Source organism: Mus caroli, unplaced genomic scaffold (genome assembly GCF_978045245.1).
Source record: "Mus caroli unplaced genomic scaffold, Mus_caroli_1 scaffold_12, whole genome shotgun sequence".
Taxonomy (NCBI): domain Eukaryota; kingdom Metazoa; phylum Chordata; class Mammalia; order Rodentia; family Muridae; genus Mus; species Mus caroli.
In genome coordinates this window covers 80,753,861-80,769,585 of record NW_028227267.1, presented here as the reverse complement: position 1 = coordinate 80,769,585, position 15,725 = coordinate 80,753,861, and the positions used below count along the sequence as shown (strand labels likewise).

The following is a 15,725-nucleotide window of genomic DNA, read 5'->3' as shown; positions in this document are numbered from 1 at the left end:
AATTCAGATCCAGTTCTGTGTTTTAGTATTGAGGAATTCTACTTCCAGATAGCACTAAGTAAGTATCCAGAGTCCCCACATGTGTTATCACCAGGAGAGGAACACACACACACACACACACACACATATATATATATATATATATATATATATATATATATATATATATATGCATGCCCAGGGGACCCACTATGCCCATGGAGAATAGAGTCAACTGGTTCATTCTAGAGGAGGTTTTGTAGCTTGCAGAAGAAGGTCAAGGGTCATCTTCTCATTTTAATATCTAGTTTTATGTTCTCATGACCCAGTTTCCATTAATACTTTCCCTAAATACTATCACAATTAAATGCAAAAGTACATTTGAAGGAGAAACATGGCACAGAATGGTTGGCTTCTGCCACCAAGCCAGAGCCTACCTACCTCATTTTTTCATCTTGCACTGACACCTTACTCCAAGAGTGGGGGATCCTTTTGCTTTTCATCGACCTAATTTCTGCCAGGATCTATGTAAAGCAATCACTTTGCTATCTAGATTCCAGCAACTTCTCTCACTGGTGCCCACTCTCAGCATCCTAGAAGGACCACAGATAAATACAGATTCTCACTATCTTCCATCACCCTAGACCTGGTACAACTGGGTAGAGAGCTGTTCTTAGAGAGGAAAGTCTTAACTCTCTTTCCAAACCCTCACCCAAACCTCAATTGTAACGCACCTCTTCGAAACACCTACATATTTTCACACATGTGATTCCTTCATGCCAGACTTCATGTGTCAGGCAGCCTGGCTTACCCTACAGGAAGTTATCTTTTTACAGTTCTGGAGGCTGAGACATTCAAGGAGCCATCAAGGCAGTGGTATCCTGAGACCTTTGCACTTGCCTCAACAGAGGTCTTATCTCATTGTGTGCTTGTAAATCCTTTTCTTTGAGTGTTCCTAAAAGATGATAGGAAAATAGAACAAACTCTTTAGGGTCTCCCCTTAGTGCTAAGTCCACCATGATGGTTCTATCCTTGTTGTTGCATCTAACCTTGGTCATCTCTCAAAGGCCCTATTTTCAAATGTCATTGCTTTGGGAGTCAGTATGAATTTGGTTGGGGGTAGAGAAAAGAGGGACACAAACATTCACTCCCTAGCATATAGGCCAAGGTTTTTGTCAAATTTCCAAAGGAGAAACTGAGGCCAAGAGAAGTAAATATATTGGGCTAAATCTACAAGAGGCAGATCTAAGAATGGCAGTGTCTATGTGGATGGACCAGCTATGCAAATGGTCTTGAGCCAGCTCTTCCCTCTATCCACTTGCCAAGAACACAGAACTTAAAGCTTAAAGGGTGGAGAAGTGTTAAAATAGTGTCTTAGTTTGAATATTCTTGACCCAGGGAGTGGCAATGTTAGGAGGTATGATCTAGTTTCAATAGGTGTGTCACTCTGGGTGTGGGCTTTAAGACCTTCATCCTAGCTGCCTAGAAGCCAGTCTTCTACTAGCAGCCTTCAGAGGAAGATGTAGAACTCTCAGCAATGCCTGCACCATGCCTGCCTGGATGCTGCCATGTGACTGCCTTGATGATAATGGACTGAATTTCTGAACCTGTAAGCCAGCCTCAACTAAATGTTGTCCTTATGAAGAACAAGGAGAAGGAAGAGGAGGGGGAGGAGGAGGAGGAGGGGGAAGAGGAGGAGGAGGGGAGGAGGAGGGGGAGGGGGAGGGGGAGGAGGAGGAGGAGGAGGAGGAATGAAAATTAGGGTAGGTGATTTGAAAGGTTGGAGACCACTCTCGACCAAACTGGAAAGCCATAAAATAAAGACAAGTTACCAGAAATTCTGCAGACTAGAATGGACTTCTTCTAAAACAGGACTTAGATCACATGACTGGACCCTGCCACCTCTTCTGGAGGCTGCCAGGAAAATGCCAATGTAAAAATGTCTTCTATTAGCTTCTACTGAGTTGACTTCAGAAAATCATGGAGAAATCATGAGTACTCTTTATCACTGGAAAATTCAAAACTGGCATCAGGTAGGCAGGAGGCTGGCAAGTGTTTAAGAGAGCATCCGTTTACCATTTAGAAATAGAACAAAATGACTCTTTTAGGTAATATTTATAAATCATTTGGGGTGATAATCTTATTGTTAACATTAAAGTCATTTTTAGGGTTTCTACTGAAAAGAAACCCAAAGGTAAAAGACTTCGATAAAGAAGTTGAAGTATGAATAATATGCTGAACCATAAATCTAAGTTAGCTTCAAAAGCTCTTAAGAGAGCTTTATTCGTAATAAAACTGTATGTGTTTTTTCTTTATATAAGAAACAAAATAAAAAGCATTGTGTATATTTTGTTGACTCTTGATGTAGTAATTTATTATCTAAAATATTAATCAATGAAAATAAAATGAAGCAAAATATGTTTTGATCAATTTCTGGCCATTTTTCATAAAAATACTTTATTGAATATTATAAAAATATTTACTTTTCTTGCAAAATACACATGCTATTAAATTTATTCAAGCTTGGTTTATGGCTTTCTAATTGCTCATCTGTCTATCATCTGTTTATACATCCATCAAATTATGGACCTGTATTATTCGATAAATCTTAAAGGGACATGTTGAAAATATATTTAACAAAGTCAGAAAGAGGTAACAAAATGTAGTCAAAATAAAATGAACTTAAGCATAATCTTTAGGAATTTTTTTTTCAACACAGTAAAAAGAACTAAAATAGCTTATTTCTTCTAGAGGTTTTATTAACATAAAATCCTTAAAGCTATCTTCAGCTGCAGTACAGTACATCACACCTTCAATTAGCTGCTGAATCCTTTCAAGTATTTTTTGCTAAAATAATGGGCAATGCATACTAGTGCTCTGTATTTGGTATTATTAAGCTGATGGAAGCAAAAATGCAGAACTACCAGAAGCAGAACAAATGGATGAAAAAAATTAATGACACCAAAATGGAGATAAAAGTGTCATTTAAACAAAAAACCAAAATCTCAGGGTGTCTCTGTTTTCTCAAAAAGAACATTATCACCATAGAAAATACTACTGGAAGAATGAAGAATGATTTTGTTTTCTTTGACAATTGTTGGATGTACTGAAAATAAACTCTACATGGCTTATTACTCATTCATGGCTGTCATCAGCAATAAAGAAAGTTGTCTTCTACACATGCTTACTCACGTGTGGGGCACTTCCTGTCATGATGCTTTTCACATAAATTATCAGAATATATTGGCCCAAGTTAGCTATATACATGCTCGATATTCCCAGTGTCTTCTGAATAACCTGCTCATCATGTACATTGTATAAAACGCGGACTGAACAGCAGTCTCTGAAAGCCTATTTTTGATGTTGCTGAGTTCTATACTATTTTATTTCAAATACTGCCTTCACTACTTATGACTGGCATGCATTAAAATACAAACCTCCATTAAATGTGAGGGAATGATGCTTACCTATTTATAAATGCTTTAAAAGTTAAATGCATACAATTAAATGAATAAAACTTAACTAAGTACAGCGATTCGCGCTGAAATGGTGCAGACCAGGTACTTTGATTTTGTTCTCCAGCTTGGCAAACATCAACTCGGGTATTAACTTATTCATTAATGGTGCCTTGATATTTCACCACAGTAATCAATGTGAATTGAAATGGCCACAGGAACAAATCCTCCCATTTAGAGACAAAATTTATAGAAAATGCACATTTTGCTCAGGTATATTTCTACTATTAAACTTCAGCCTGCTAAAAATTTAATAAATTTTAATAACCTTTGCTTTCTTGTGTCAAATAAAAGGAGACTTTTTTTTTTTTAGAGATTTCAGGTTAGATTGGTTAATGTTCTAATACAGTTTTCTCTCTTTTACTTAGTAGAACCTAGCAAATTCTACTGCTATTCTGTGGATCTAGATAGCCAGAAAGCAAAGCAGATATACATATACAGAAGAAAGACAGTCAGACAGATAAGGTAGAGATGAGAGAGATGAGAAAAGGAGAGAGATGCCAACTATACTGATTACCTGTGGTTATGTAAAGGTACCATTCAGGTCCAATTTAATTTGATGTCTCCAAAGCAGTCATAATTCCTCACATATTAAAATAAATATTACTAAAGTAATCAATAAAAAAATGAATGGATCCACAAATAAAGTAAATGTTAGAGCTAATCTTCCTTTCTTAAAAAAAAAAAAATGGAAGTTCATATTCTTTCAGGTAAGAAGCACAGACGCCCTCGGCCTGCCTTTCAGCTTCCTAAGAGCCTTCCTGTTTACTTCACACTAGCGAACGTGTATACAGCATTTACTTTACAGGAGGCGTTTCCATCGAGCACCTCACCTTTAAATTAGCAATGTTTTCTTGAGTAATGAGTAACGTTAACCGAAGTATACAATAACCTTGACCTTCTAAGAAGGATAGTTTCTTTCCTAAGACAATATCTTTTGATAAGGGAAATTGAAGACTCGGTGTTTGGCTATAATATATACTTTCAAGCACAATCAGGTAGATATTTCTTTTTCTACAGAAGAAAATATGCAAATACACTACTGTGATAGCTTAGTAGATAGAAGGGAGTTGCAGTATTGCAGTGAATGTTTAGAGAAGCTTTTAGGTTTTTTTTTTTTTTTGCTGTAATTCATTATTTAAAAAAGATGTCACAACTTACATCATATACAAACTTCACTGACTGTATATTGCTTTATAAACTATATCCAGTGTGCTACCTCTTGGTCTCCTTATCTATCAGACTCCCATAAAAGGGCAAGTTTTGTGCTATGTATTCATTTAATGAGATCCAGGAGTAAAGTGTGCCTGAAAGGCTTATATCAATCACAGAGCAACACTTCCCCATGACCACTTAAGTCTCTTCAAGTAATGGTCCAAGGCTACAGGAAGTGTGCAAACTAGAGAAGGATTCCATTTGATTCTGCTGAGAATAAGTTAAAACAGAGTTGTCTCACTACCCAGAAAGCTTTTATGGTAAAATACAGAAAGAGTCATTTGTCTAAACCTTATTATACAAACAAGGATTTATGTAAAGTCATCCTTCAATATGATATAAATTTCAATGTGAACATATATTTATTGTTCGATGATGGATATAAAGTTCCTTTTGCTTGGAGTACATCTAAGTATATATGCATAGACATTTTGACATGTAGGTGAATGCATGTTTTTAGTGAAATTTCAATATGATTTGAAAACTCCCTAAGGTCATATACTCCAAAGCAGCAAAACGTATTTTAGAACCATCACTAACTAACTGTGAAGCTAAATGCCCTTAGTTTAAATGTGATCTTTCATTGGAAGGAATCTACACGAGTATATGTTGTATACACATATATACTACTGATATCCTGAAGAACAATATTTAAGCAATCTAATTATCATATATTTATTAATAAAATTTGATAGATGAAATTTTTCTTTTTATTTTATGTAAAACAGCATTAAGATCTCTTTATTGTGTTACACTGAAAACAATCTTAGTTGTCTCTGAAGAAATCATTAGTGAATATCTCACAGTGATTAAAATAACTAAAACATCAAAAGTAACATGAAGTTATACCAAATGTACTAAAAATAACTTTCAGAAGTGTAGCCCATGCACAGTACCTTATATTTCTTTCTCATGCATCACTGCAAAGAAGCTCATGTTTATTTGGTATCTATGAGAACACACTGATGCAAATCCAGAGCAGCCGAATCTGTCTTACCTATTATTGCAAATGTAAACATCTATTTTGACACTACAATCAAAGCTAAAAATAAAACAACATGGATAAGAAGTATAAAATCTGTATCAAGTTGTTCATCTAAAATTGTTTTCCAATTTTGTAATATAAATGATGGCATCATGTTCTTATATATCAAGCTGGTGCATGCCAAATTTTCCTTGTTAGTCAAACCCAAATTAGGCAAGGTTAGGACACTTTCCATAAAAACAGAACCTCTTGAGTAGAATCAAGTTCCTATTTTAAGAAGCTTCACAGTCACTATCAATTATGGGTGTGAAACAGAAAAGCGTTTGTTGTCTAGGATCATGTATTGCTTTTCACTTCCTCTGGTACATTATCAAGGGTCTAGTCCACTGTGCGAACAGCACTGGTAGTCCTAAGAAGCTTATGAATATGACTTTGCACTCAGTAAGCACGGGAGGACGTCACTCACCTTGTTCGAGTGGCTGACTTTTAGTTGAAGTAGTTTTCATCTTGAGTGCCTCCCTAACCGACATGTCACAGCAGGAGCCTTTGTTAGTGTCTTGGTCACTGTCCGCCTGATCGCTGTCCCCGTGCCCACTGTCTCTCAGGCTGGCTCTTTCTGGGTCCTTAAACGTGGAGCTACTGAAATACACATGAAGAAAAAGAGGAGAGGGTGTTGTCTCTACCAGTTTTAACCTGGAGTGTAGTTTCTTGCAAAGCAATTTTGACACGAATGCAAATGGGGAAGCCGAGAAAGTTATTTAATAGGCCTTACCTTTGAACAAACTGCTGCCTGCTGCCCATGTAATTGGGCTCTGCGGGAAAATTGTCTGTCTGTGAAAGAGAAGGAAAAAAAATACGTATAGTTGTACACTGGACAAATCTCCTGCAGAGCAACAAGATTTCCTAGTGGAAAAATGATTAATAATTCAAAAATTCTCTTAATCTTCAGATTTGTACATTTTAATTAAATTGGAAATTGCTGACATGTAATTATGTACTCAGAACAATTAAATGATTCCGGTCCACAAATTACCTGTTAAAGTAAACAATGAACCTGTCAAAACTGGCATTATCCATTAGTTCCAGGATGGATAACGCTATCAATGGTGTTTCTTTACGCAGATATTAAGATTGAATATTTGTGGGAGGAGTGGGAAAAATGACCTAATTTCTTCGTATTAAAGTGTGCAATTATTTGAAAACATTCATTTTTATACATAATTGCATCATCTGCTGGGACTCTATGCCCTTCCTCATGTAATAACGTGTAAAGTCATCTACTCAGTTAAAAGATTGAAGGACTTCCCTCAATGTTTTACTAGGAATGGATAGATACAAGCAAATCATAAATGGCTGGATTCACTTTTAATTCACTCTAAACTCCATTCTAACTATAAAACCCACTATCAAACAACTTAATGGAAATGGGTATTACTTTCTGGAGCGAAATAAAATTTTTGAAAGTTACTTAAGTATTAAAAGTAAAGACGTTAAAAAGCGAGCCTTGTCGTTTTTTACTGCTTCCAAACTGACATGGAGTTCTGCCAACAAGAACTGAATTCTCCTTGTATCATGGAACAGAGTCTTTTGGGAGAAATAGACTGGATCTTTCATAGATCTCCCTATACTGTACATTCACACACGTTACTTCTCCGTGCAGCTGACTTGGTGACAATGCTTCTCTTGTTTTCTGCATTTCTTCATATCACGCTATTATGCACTGGAGCAGCAATGGGGAAGTACAAGACCATCCAGCACACAAGTATCAGACACGCGGAGCATGTAACCATGGAAGAAGCAAGCCAAGGTAAGGCTTATTGCAGTGAAATATGTGCTTTCTTTATAAGTAAGGTTAACTTTAAAAAGTAGGGCTTGGTTTTTTGCTTCCTATGTAATAATTACATGTATTTGGCTTTGTGAAGGGTTGCTGGAAAAAAAAATAAAATGGGTTTAGGAAAATATTGAAAGTATTTTGAAATATTAAAATATATGAAAATAGATTGAAAGAGTAAATTGAAAATATATTGAAAAATGATGAAAATATTATACAAATCTCCTTGTCTGTTAAAAGTCTGAGATGATAAAAATATATAATTTTCTTAATCGGTAAACTTTTTTTTCTTTTTATGTAGATTCTATGACCTCTATCAAGCCACATGCAAGGTTAGCTGAGCAGTATGAATTCAAGTTTTACCAAATTGTCTTTAAAAGTTGGTATCTTCATCATCCTGTACCTGAGCCTGGAGTCTCTGAAGCATCCTCATGTACCTCAACTTGAATTCGGTGAAGCTTCTTGTTATTCCCCATATGACAAACTAACAACTTCAAGGAAAACTTTTACTCCCAGTAAAATGACTAATGCCAAACTACATAAATGTCACAAGGCTACAAAAGTCCTTCCTAAATCTAAAAGTATCTACAAACTTAGCAATCCTGCCAACTTGATAAAATGTATCTTGTGATTTATGGGGGTTAAAAATCTGTACAAAGTTTTTTATTACTGCCAGGAAAGAGCCATATATAAATGTTTTGGACAAGTTCAGGGGGAAAAAAAGAGTACAGTATGTTAACAAGACAGTAAGGAAGTAAAGGAAAATCGGAAGATGGAAACATCAGTGTGACTGTAAATAGTATAAAGTCTTCAAGGGTATAAATTAGGTGAAGCTTAAGTGTTGTGTTCAGTGAGGCACATGAAAAGGACAAAAGAAACTTTTCTCCACTCATCCTAAGAACAGTTTCCAGAAATTCATGCATATTAGTAAAGTACGTTCTCCCTTGGAATAAAGGACTGTAAAAGAATGTGTGTTCATAAATACATGTATCCATCATTGTGAACATCATATCAGTACTGTTATCTACAATTGTTTAGAGGAAGGTAGAAAAACAAAAGAAAGGGGAAGGAAAAAGTCATTTGGTGAGAACAAGAAGAAAGTTAAAAGCAGAGGGTCAAGCTAGAGAAAAATACAGAGAAAAGAAAGACAAAAATAAAAATATCTATGAAAGAGAAGGATAGGAGGAATGTAAAGAAACACAAGAGAAAAAAAGTATGGTTTACCATCCCAGAGCTTTAAAAACTACAAATATAAAAGCTTACGACTTTATCAGTAGCACAGTGTCAAAGTTTAATGTCTGTACTTACTGATTAAAGTTGCTTGGAAAGCAAGAGACTATAGTTTCTGTGCAGAGTAGCCATTTGGCTTTTTACAAACACACAACTAATTTACTCTAAAAAGTATACAGTTTTAATATAGAAAGCAAAATTCTCATTATCTGTGCTCAGGGAGGTCCAAAAATTCATTCAACATTATCCAACTATGAAATAGGTACTAGTTTGATAGAAAAGAAAAAAAAATGTAAAAGAAATTCAGTACTATCGGCATCATTTATTAAACCTAGCTACTGTACTTTAAATTTTGAGTTTTGGTTTATACTGGGACAATGCTTAAGATATAAATCTTGGAAGAGAATAAAATATGGGTTCAGACCTTTACAACTCTTTAGCTTTCTGCAGAGTATATTTCCTCATATCAAAAACAGATTTGAAATAATACAGAGCTAAATATGATTTGCCCTTTCTGTTATGGTTTGGTTATTTTATTTGTTAGAAACAATAAACACTCTTATTGGCACAAGCAAACAGACCAACACACCTAAGCAAGCAAACACTTAAGATGATTAAGTTTTGCAGAGTATAATACTCTTCTTTGATAATAGTCTTCCTTTAGTTCTTCACCAATACTCACCAAAGCACATTGCATTAGTAAATCAGGTTCACAAAAAATATTTATGTCATCAACAATAAATAGTAAGTTGTTCCCAAGATATACCACTTTCTGAGACACATTATCCTAGTAAAATTATGAAGCTCAAATCATACTTTAAAAAAAAAACATAACTGAGAAGACTAAAAAATGTATACAGTAAAACTAAACCATGTTGGCTAAAATGAGTAAAATTTATTTGTGAAATAAATGTTATGTCATTTACATGCACCTAAGATGTGAAGATTAGGTTGATCATAAAATCAGGGAGACAAGATTTTATGTTATCAAAATAGACTAAATGGATATTCTGAAAATGCCAAATTATCTACATCAGCTCTAGAAATTTTCAGTAAATGTGAAATAAATTGCTCAATTGTACTAATTGAGTAATCATGAAAATATAATGTATTATCAATTTAATATAATGCATATATGAATCAACAAATATATAATTAAAATATAAATTTATAAAATTATCAATTATAATAAAATAATGAAATAACATATGCTATATCCTTAATATGGATATGAAATATAAATATATCATATATTATGTATACACACACATATAAAGTGGTGAGAGCTTGCAAGGTTTTCTCCCAGTCAAGGAGATCCAAATTCACATCTCCTCTTTGTCACTGGACTAGAAGGCCTCCCAAGTTCAGTAAGGCACATGAAATGAATAAATGACATACAACTTGTGAATGGATAAAATGTGATGATCTAAATCCCAGATCTATATGGACACAGGAGCAAACATCTACAAGGGGAAACTTTCTCATGTGTTATATTACATTGTGCATATGAGTGTTTTTCCTACATGGATGTATGTGTATTATGTGCAGACCTAGTGCCTATAGAGGTCAAAGGAGAGCATTGTGTTCCCTGACACTGGAGTTACAGATGGCTATGAGTCATGACATGGGTGTTGGGTATCAAATCTGAGTCCTTCATAAGAGCCACTAGTTTATATAACCACTGAGCAATCTCTTCAGCTCCCAACTGAGGTAATTTTTAACTTAAAAAATCATTTTATAATATCCCATTGAATTCTCTTTGTATCTCTTTTGCTCCTCCAGGTGGGAAATGGACGATAGAAATGAAAATTTATGTAGAAACTCAGTTTCACTATGCTTTTTGCATTCTTTTAAAAATTTTTTACATTTTATATGGTTCTTATTAAATTATTTGATATTTGGCCCAATATCAGTTTTATTTTCCATATACATTATAACTATGAAATTCTTTTCCAATTTTAGGTATTGTTTTTCATAGGTTGCTGAAGGCTAGATTTTTGTACAAACTATGATCTGAGATACATATGTACTAGTGGCATGAAATTATCCTCTGATCTGAGGGATGCAATTAGGTTCACAGGTATTCCATCTGGTAAAGAAAAGAGGAAGGACATGAATAAATACCAGTAGTTTCCAGTCCATGTCAACCACATCCCCTCAAGAGGTCTTAGACATGATGGGGCTCCCTGGACTGTCCGAATCATCCTCTTCTAAAAGGCTAACTCATAGTAGGTGGTGCAGTAGGTAATGAAGCATTGCAAATATTGTTTTACATTTAATCGCCAGGGTGCAATTACAATAACCACAGATTTCTTTCCAGCAACATTTGCTTAAGTGGTGTGCATGATGATGAAAAGCTTTGTATAGAATACAGTTTGCCAAAGCTCACATAATCTCTCTTCTTTTGCAGGGGCATATGTAAAGACTAGCATACTGACTGTTAAACATTTACTGCAAGCTACACTCTATTGTGGGGTCTATATTTTTCTCATCCCACAAAGGATGAAATACAAGAATAATTTAAAGTTTTATACAAAATTCACTTTCCCAAATATTAGTGTGCTATAAATAGGATTTAAAATTATCAAGAGTTACAGTGGAAATTTTAAATCATGCATTCTGGACAGTATTATCCAGAATCCACTGTCAAACTTGTGAATTATTCTGACATAATTCTCTATGAACAAAATACCTCAAATGATGATCATTTACATAAATAATCTTTTAAAGCTTTTCAAACACATGTTATTAAATTATTTCAAAATATAGAAATAACTTCATATGGCATTTTCACCTGGAACAATGTATTCTTTCCTAAGAGGGCTCCCACTATTCCATGTTTAGCTATATCTCTTTCCTACATTAATATGGACACTGCCCATTTACTGGGACTAGAGGTAAGTATCTTAGAGCTGTTGAATTTGCTGATATTGTTAAATCAATCTTTATGTCTCACACTTGCCTTCTACTCAAATGAATATAGACTTTCCCTCATAGATTTTAGTATTTGACTCAGTATCTTTTTAAAAGACAAATAAGGAAACACTCTGCACTGAGAATACTTACTCAAATAATGTGCAACTGTATAATCAATTGCTATGGAGACGGAAATGCATCTAGCTTTTTATTTACCTGAACGATATCCAGGTTGCTTTCTGTTTGGGACACAGAGTTCCTATAAATATTCACATTCAAATTTTTGTGACAATAATATTAATCTTTGAGTGGATAATCTGGAAGCAAATATTATGACATAAAATATATTTAATTTCATAAGAAATTGCCATTTTCTCCAGAATACCTATATAATTTTATATTCTCAAAAAAGTGTAAAATATTTTTCTTGAATATTCATGGTATTATTACTGTTAAATGTTTTGTTTATTGAAGTGGGCAGGCAGTAATGATTAACGAGTCCCTTGTTGCTAATTATAGTGCGCACTTTTTTCATGGAAGTATAGGTCACTAATGCAATATGATGAATGGGTTGTCCAAATCTTTTTGTTATCTTGTCATTTAATTTTGAGAGCCCATTGTAATATAAAGTATCCTCCAAATGAGTGGACTATATTTAAATCTTGTCAACTGTTATCAGCAAGATTAACAATTATAATATAACAAAGTAATTTTTTTGTTTTCTTTGGATCTTGCTTTGTGGTTGTGTATGAAAGTTCTACCTAGTCACAATCCACAAAGGTTTCCAAATGTTTTTTCTAAACCTTTATAGTTTATTGCTTTGCATATAGATAATGATTCACACACAGGGAGAGAGAGAGAGAGAGAGAGAGAGACAGAGACAGAGACAGAGACAGAGACAGAGACAGAGACAGAGAGACAGAGACAGAGACAGACAGAGAGAGAGAGCTCCTAACTTATAAAGAGAATGTTTATAAAGATGCTTAAAAAGAGAATACTTATTCAAAATGTGCAATTGTACAATCATTCACTATGAAGTGTGTGTGTGTGTGTGTGTGTGTGTGTGTGTGTGTGTGTGCTGCACTCATGAGCAGACATGCAGGCACATGTGTACCTGTGTGCAAGTGTGCATGTTTGTGTATCAACTGTGGAGTGTTGATAATAGTTCATTTCCACTGATTTACTACTGAATTGATTTTTCGTTTTTGTCAGAAATCAATTGGCCATATTTGTGCAAGCTGACTTCTTAACAGTTTCTTTTGCTCCATTGATCTTTGTTTCCATTCTTAGAATAATGTTACAGTGTCCTGATTAGTATACGTTCTATGCAGCAATGTGCCTCCAGCTCCAGGCTTCTTTTTTGAAGTAGTTTGTGCTGATCTAGTTCAAAGGTGTCCCCCTGTATAAACTTTAAAAATGACCATGTTTGTACAACCCCTTCTACAAATTGAATGGATTTTTTTTTAATTAATTACTGGGAAAGACTGACTCCTGCCTTCTGTGTTCTGATCCATACACAGGAGATGACTGCCCAGTTTGATCTCTGGATAAAGAAGAGGAAGAATGTATTAAATGAAAACAAAAGTAGGTATTGATGTTGTAAACCTGATAAAGAAATCAACTTATTTCATAAACTATTGGGGGTTGAGGGATCACACAGCAAACGTTTGACTAAAAGTCCTTGGCTCTAACATACTGTTAAATCCTGCCACAGGTATAGTTAATTTAGATGTTCAGGATGCAGACACAAGGAAGAAGAAAAATTTCTTTGAATTGGGGACTTGAGGTTGATTGTACACATTGATGCCAGGAGCTTGAAAACAATACAAGTTGGATGTTTCATTTAATTCAAAGGCGCTGCTTTCCACATTTCTAACAAGTATTCTTTCTGCAGCAGACTAAACACCAGGGAATGTTAAGAGGGGAATAATTCATTTTAAGCCCTTTCAAACAGACTTTCCTTCTGATAGTTTTGCCTTCAACAGAATATATGGTTTGCTTCTTTCTACTTTGCTGAAGTAGGCAACGTCATTTTAAGCCACTACTTATAAAGTTATATGACAGCACCTATGGCTTTGGAATTTCTAAAGTGCATGAAGGATGGCAATAACTACATTTATCGCTGGTTTTCAGAATAATACGTTTTATACAAGTATGGTATACTAGACATTTGTGTTCTCATTCAAAAGGAATAATAAAACACAGGATATTCTTGCCATGTGGAGAAAAAGCCTGTGTTCCTCAAGATTAAAGTAAGAAAACAGGAATTGCTATATATACCCTGTAAATAAAAATATTTCATCTAACGCTCAATGAGTATGACTTAGACTCTTTTAAGGTGATATGGTGCTATGTTAAAATCTTCTGCAAATGTTAACTGTTCTATAAATGACACTGATAACTTTAATAACTAAGGTGCCAGAATTTAATTATGCAATTTATAAATCTTTAAGGAAATCATCCTTGACAGGGGAAAAAATGAGGCAATCAAAAGCTAAGTGTTATTTTGTGATGTAGTGACGGACTCAAGGCAGAGGATGCAACTCATTCCATGAATGTGTTTTGCTGCACTGAGTTGTGAAACCCAGGGGCACTGATATGTCCCTAAATGCTAGATGTTCTTGCTCCTCTGCAGGGGTGTAGTGCAGAGATATAAGAGAAATAGAATCATATTTAGCAGTTGCTTTTCTAACCCTCCCATTTCCATCCAACAAACTCAGCCTCTAAAGCCAATCTTCTTCCTTTTAAGTTGCTGCACAGGTGGCCCTGGGAGCTCAGAGTTCTTTCTGTTCTGCCTCTTGTTATCTCTCAGGCAGACTTTATGTCTCCAGAGACTCGTTTCTTCCTTGCCAGCTTTCTCTCCATCTCTATAAAGAGTTCTGGAGGATGGTTTCCTCTGGAAGTGATACCTAAACTGGGTTCTCTACAACTGAACCTTCAGGACTAAGAACTCAAACCTTATACATGGCCAGTAGAAAGATACTACGATTCTGAACATGTTTCTTTCCTACACATTAGTGTGTGTAGACAGGAAGAGAAACGTGAGTGAGGTAAACTAGTAATATTGTTTTACTGATCGCCACGATGAGCACTGAAACTTCTGAAAGATGCATTCCCTTATAAGCAGAGTTTTATTTAAGGAATTTGGCAGGAAACATTTTTATGAACTAAATTATAGATTCAACTCAGCTTTTAGAAGTCTAATTCACCTAGGCATTATGGGGATGCTTTGAAATCCCATGTCACTGAATTTGAACGTCTGTTTCTGGAGTATTTTTGTACACTTGGCAGCAGTGGATAAGGAATGCTCTGTCTTATGTTAGAATCTAGGAGATAGGAATCATAGGAAATATTGACTCTTTATTATTCATTCATCTCAGTTGCCAGCACAGACACACTAGAGTTATTGTCCACATTCATTTTAAACAGAGAGACTGCTGCTAAGGGACTGCCACTGAGTTGCCTGTCACCTACCCAATTCATTGCCAAGCAGTGACACTTGCCAGGGACTTTTCGTGGCTACCCTGTTCTGTGCTGCCTCTCTCCGATCAGAATGGATAATAATAAGCCATCTCAATAATTTTGAAATAAGTCAATGAGAAATTAATGGAACTTGCCTTAAAGGGCTCTTTAAAATTACTATTATATACGAATCAAGTTAGGACTATTATCACCCCTAAAAACTTTCCAGAGTGCCTGCACTGTTATCTTTCTATACTTACATGGTAAATCATTTTAAATACTGAATATATATATTCAGTATATATATATATATATAATAATTCTAATAACTAGATTTTCCCTTTGATTTGTAACACAAAAGGACTATAATGAGAATTTATTCTCAAATATCCAAATGCATTCTTTAGGCTTAAACTTACTTATCAACATTATACTGAAATAAATTGCCAAGCAGGCACTTCCAAGTACTTACCTTATAGATACAAGAGAAGTTTAAAACATCATATTTAACCAATCATTATATAAAATTCCCAAGGAAAAATACAATTCAAAAGGAGAGCCAGTTTCATCAGCTCATTTTGTCGCAGTACTG

The 15,725-nt window shown here is 34.9% G+C and overlaps 1 protein-coding gene across 5 annotated transcripts in view; it reads right to left on the bottom strand.

Annotated features, from left to right (window-relative positions):
• Nucleotides 1-15,725, bottom strand: part of Pcdh17 (protocadherin 17) — an 89,982-nt gene that overhangs the window by 49,497 nt on the left and 24,760 nt on the right. For 4 of the 5 annotated variants that reach the window (XM_085828806.1, XM_085828804.1, XM_085828805.1 and 1 more), the window contains 2 exons: nt 6,467-6,525; nt 6,161-6,333 (listed from right to left, as the gene is read on the bottom strand). In XM_085828806.1, coding sequence (XP_085684932.1) covers nt 6,161-6,333; nt 6,467-6,525 — 232 coding nt within the window. The remainder of the gene's footprint in view (nt 1-6,160; nt 6,334-6,466; nt 6,526-15,725) is intronic. The other variant, XM_029469018.2, reaches the window with a different exon arrangement.